Source organism: Salvelinus namaycush, chromosome 13 (assembly GCF_016432855.1).
Source record: "Salvelinus namaycush isolate Seneca chromosome 13, SaNama_1.0, whole genome shotgun sequence".
Taxonomy (NCBI): domain Eukaryota; kingdom Metazoa; phylum Chordata; class Actinopteri; order Salmoniformes; family Salmonidae; genus Salvelinus; species Salvelinus namaycush.
In genome coordinates, this window is record NC_052319.1 from 16,448,550 (window position 1) to 16,452,610 (window position 4,061).

At 42.6% G+C, this 4,061-nt stretch overlaps 1 protein-coding gene across 1 annotated transcript; it reads left to right on the forward strand.

The window, feature by feature from the left end:
- Positions 1–1,174: 1,174 nt before the first annotated feature.
- Positions 1,175–3,194, forward strand: LOC120058289 (ADP-ribosylation factor-like protein 4C). The gene has a single exon (XM_039006838.1). The coding sequence runs from the start codon at positions 1,831–1,833 to the stop codon at positions 2,407–2,409; it is 579 nt and encodes a 192-aa protein (XP_038862766.1). The 5' UTR covers positions 1,175–1,830; the 3' UTR covers positions 2,410–3,194.
- Positions 3,195–4,061: the final 867 nt, after the last annotated feature.

A 4,061-nucleotide genomic window follows, 5' to 3' on the forward strand; every position in this document is an offset into this window, starting at 1 on the left:
ACACTGTCCACAGTTCTAAATCACCGTCTGGATACCTGGATTTCTATGGTTTGAAATAGTAAACCCAGTCCCATAACACTCAATAATCTGTGTTTTTTTCAGGGGCCGAATTGAGAATGACAACCAAAACCTAGAACAGCATGTTTGGAGTGTTGCTGAGGGGATGGATGCTTTTCACATGAGGTAGGTGCAGTCCTGCTAGTGCCCTGCTGTAATTTATGTCACCTCAAATTCCTGTATCATGGTTAGTAAACGAATGCTCTAGTAGCTTGGATTAGTAAACCAGGTTTAACCAACACAAAGGCAAATGCTTTACCCTTTCTGAACATAAACCTATTCTATCATATAGGTTAGGGGAGGCTTATCACATGACTGGATTTGTTTATGAACCTATTTAAACATGACATGATAGAGGTGTCATTGAAATGTCCCCAGTCCCCACAAAATAGCATGCGCTTGCGTTAGACAACAAGCGCGCATGCGCTTAAGCGGCAAGGCATGCTTCTATTTATTTACGGTCTGTTGTTTCTGGGCTTCGACAGAAGGTGGCGTCGTCCTCCGTGTATTGACTTCTTTCAAAAAACCTCTTTACCCTTATGAAAATGTTGCATTATAATCTCAGAAGGGAATTCTGAAATTGTTAAGCCTATACAAATGCTCTCTACTGAATATAGGTCAGTTATAGTTAATCGTTTAATTGTGCATGTATTTAGGATATTAGGCATATTACTAGAACCAGTTCAATTGTTTTTACGTTATAATAATGTTATGCACATAAAGTGACACCGAAATAGTCATTCGTAGCCAATACCTACAATAAGTTGCTCATTCTCAATATTAAAACACCTACTTATGTATTAACTAATAGCATTCTAATTGATCAATAGCTTGCACAGCTGCATAGGCGTATGCTTTAATCCACAGGCCTATTGGTGAATCGAATCAAATTAGAAATACGCAAAGGGGTAGGCTATTTATTACGCATATACATTTCGTTCTATATGGATTTCGATATGCATGTCGATAAGCACGACCATAGCAACGTACATGTTGCCATAGCAACGTGCATGTGGCCACAATAATAAAAAGAAATGTGCACTTTGTTTGGCATGGCCCGAATGGGTGGAGCGTATGTTATGGTAGGCAGGCTACTGCGCTGTTTTGCTTTCTGCTCCCTCGTCAGTGTGTATGCTGCGGCCGCAGTGGTAGTAGTCCGACCGCATGTGCCGTCACGTAGCCTACCATAGAGCTCATAACATCAACCCAAATTCATAGCTGCAATAATTGTCATTTTGTTTATGGACGCAGTGTAGCCATTTCTCGCGATAATTTGGACTCATTCCCGAATCGCAGGTGAATTTTTCTTTTTCTTCATTCCCGGAACGGAGGGTCGTTTTTTGGACAGCCAACGTGCCTATAGAGGAGACGTGGGGACGGGAGACAAGTGCGCCGTGCTCACGGAGAAAACAGTAGAGAGAGACAGCAAGCAGTGTGTTTGTTGTAACCCACCAGGATCGTCCTTTAGCTGTGTGGGGAGTTCGACAGTTCCAAAATGAAATGAATGTTAACTGGAGTGTGGAGAAGAATTCTAATGAACCCCGCGCTGCGTCCTACAGAGGAGGACACTGTTCCCCAAAGCTTCTGAGGGGGAAACGAGGATGAACCATCCAAAGCGCACGTCGGGCCTGTAAACACATTGACTTTACGTTTGTTGATAGGCTATCATTGTTGTGGATTCATCGACGAGCCCATTGAACATTGAAACGCAGTTTTAGGTCATCACATAGGTTCTGTAGAGAAGCTAGACGTTCCTTTCACCTGCTATTGAAAATGGGCAACAGTTTCTCCAACATATCTGCTTTCCAATCCCTTCACATTGTGATGCTGGGGTTGGATTCGGCTGGCAAAACGACTGTTCTTTATCGTCTGAAATTCAACGAATTCGTAAACACGGTGCCAACAATTGGATTCAACACTGAGAAAATCAAACTCAGTAATGGTACGGCAAAGGGGATCAGCTGTCACTTCTGGGACGTCGGAGGCCAGGAGAAGCTCCGACCCCTATGGAAATCCTACAGTCGGTGCACGGACGGCATCATCTATGTGGTGGACTCGGTAGACGTTGATCGGTTGGAGGAGGCTAAAACGGAACTGCATAAAGTTACCAAATTCGCGGAGAACCAGGGGACACCGCTGCTGGTGATAGCAAACAAGCAGGACCTGCCCAAATCTCTTCCAGTCGCGGACATTGAAAAACAGCTGGCTCTCCACGAGCTCACCCCATCCACCACATACCACGTTCAACCTTGCTGCGCCATAATTGGCGAGGGACTCCACGAGGGTATGGACAAATTATATGAGATGATAGTAAAGCGGAGAAAGTCTTTAAAGCAAAAGAAGAAACGATGACGACCGCCTATGGGTCGTAGCCTATGGATCATGCATTAACCTAAACCTACGCAACATTACTGTATCTAAATGCTGTTTGGGTATGCCAATGTTGCCCTAAAATGACATTTACTTTGCTGTGATTGTTGTATTTCCTTTCATTGGGTTGTAAAAGTTGCTGACGCTGTGAATCCTATAGCTGAATGATGCTTTTGCACGCAAGAGGGTGATCCTATTGGTGCAAGATATTTACTAAGGTTAACCTAAACAAACTTGATATTACTTTTATCATAGGAACAAAAGCATTGATAAATGAATGAGGGCTGGCCCGTCATTTGCTGCTTTACCATGGACTATAAATCTGTAGCTCAACATGTTATTTTGAAGAAGCATCCCATACAGTATAGACCTATACTGTGATGGACTATGGACATTCTGACGGAATGCTTCTTTGGACAGCAAGTTTTACTTTGCACGTTAAGTGGATGTGGGTCACAATGAAATGGACCCTGTTCATTCAGAGAGAAGAAATAAACTGAAACCAAGATATCTGTATTATGAAAGTCACACCTCAGTCCCTGTATGGGTTTATTAATGCAGAAGTTAACAAGGCTTTGGAGCGTTGAAGTTTACTATGCTGGTGGACTGAGGATAACATTGTCTGCAACGTGGTCCACTACTTTGCACTTTTAATTTCCTAACAAAATAGTAGAGTACTACACTGTATAGCAAAAAAACGGGCTGTGTATGTACCAAAAAGCCAAAATTGAATTATTTTTGGAATATTAAAATATATACAAAATGCATTGTGACTGATTACTTTTATTTCCATGATGTGATATAGGAATGTCAATGTAATCTACAGTAAGAGGATAATGTCAACAGCTGGCCAAGATGATGGTGGTCAACAGGAGATGTATTTTAAACCTGGTGAACTATTGACCTGAACACATGGACTGGTTTGTCTCTACATCTCCCCTGAGAGACCCTCACATTTCAAAGGTGTGTATCAGGGAGGGAAGAGGAAGACAGGAGGGTTGGTCACAGTCTATCAATGAACTAATGGGAATCTATTCAATGTTGTCACTTGATCTCCCAAAATGTCTCTATTTAACACATGCTCATACCCATCGTGGTTTGTGAGTTGGTGTTAGAATGTAGAGGTTTTGGATAGGCCTACCTGTTGGTGTTGGATGAGTCTCAACATTCTTTTGTATTCACAGTCCAACATCAAGCAAAGCAAGGGTTCATGTGTGTGTCATTTTTAGAGCTGCAATGCGTTGTCATATGTATTCGTGCACAGACCTTGTTAGGAGAGGTCATTCATTTTCCTGTTGGGTAGCAGTAACTATCTTTGTGTGTACCAGAGTTTTGAAACGTGAGTTTCCTAGCATGCTGTATCACTCTCACTCACTCAATCACTCTCAGCTATGGCACGCACATACGCACACAGCAGTCTTTCTCCATCTTTGGCACTCATACACGTGCATGTGCTCTCTCTCAAACACATGCACGCACACACACACACACACCTCCTCATCCCCTCTCCCTGTTAGTGATTAGGATATCCATTGGAGTGTGAGAGAAGAAAAGAGATTCTTTGGGACGGGTTTTGACTAGATGTGATACAGCTATAGTCAAATTTGACATTTTGTTGCAGGTTAGGAGAACTT

Excerpts from the sequence above, each read along its gene's own strand:
- LOC120058289 (XM_039006838.1), top strand. The coding sequence starts at position 1,831 with ATGGGCAACAGTTTCTCCAACATATCTGCTTTCCAATCCCTTCACATT.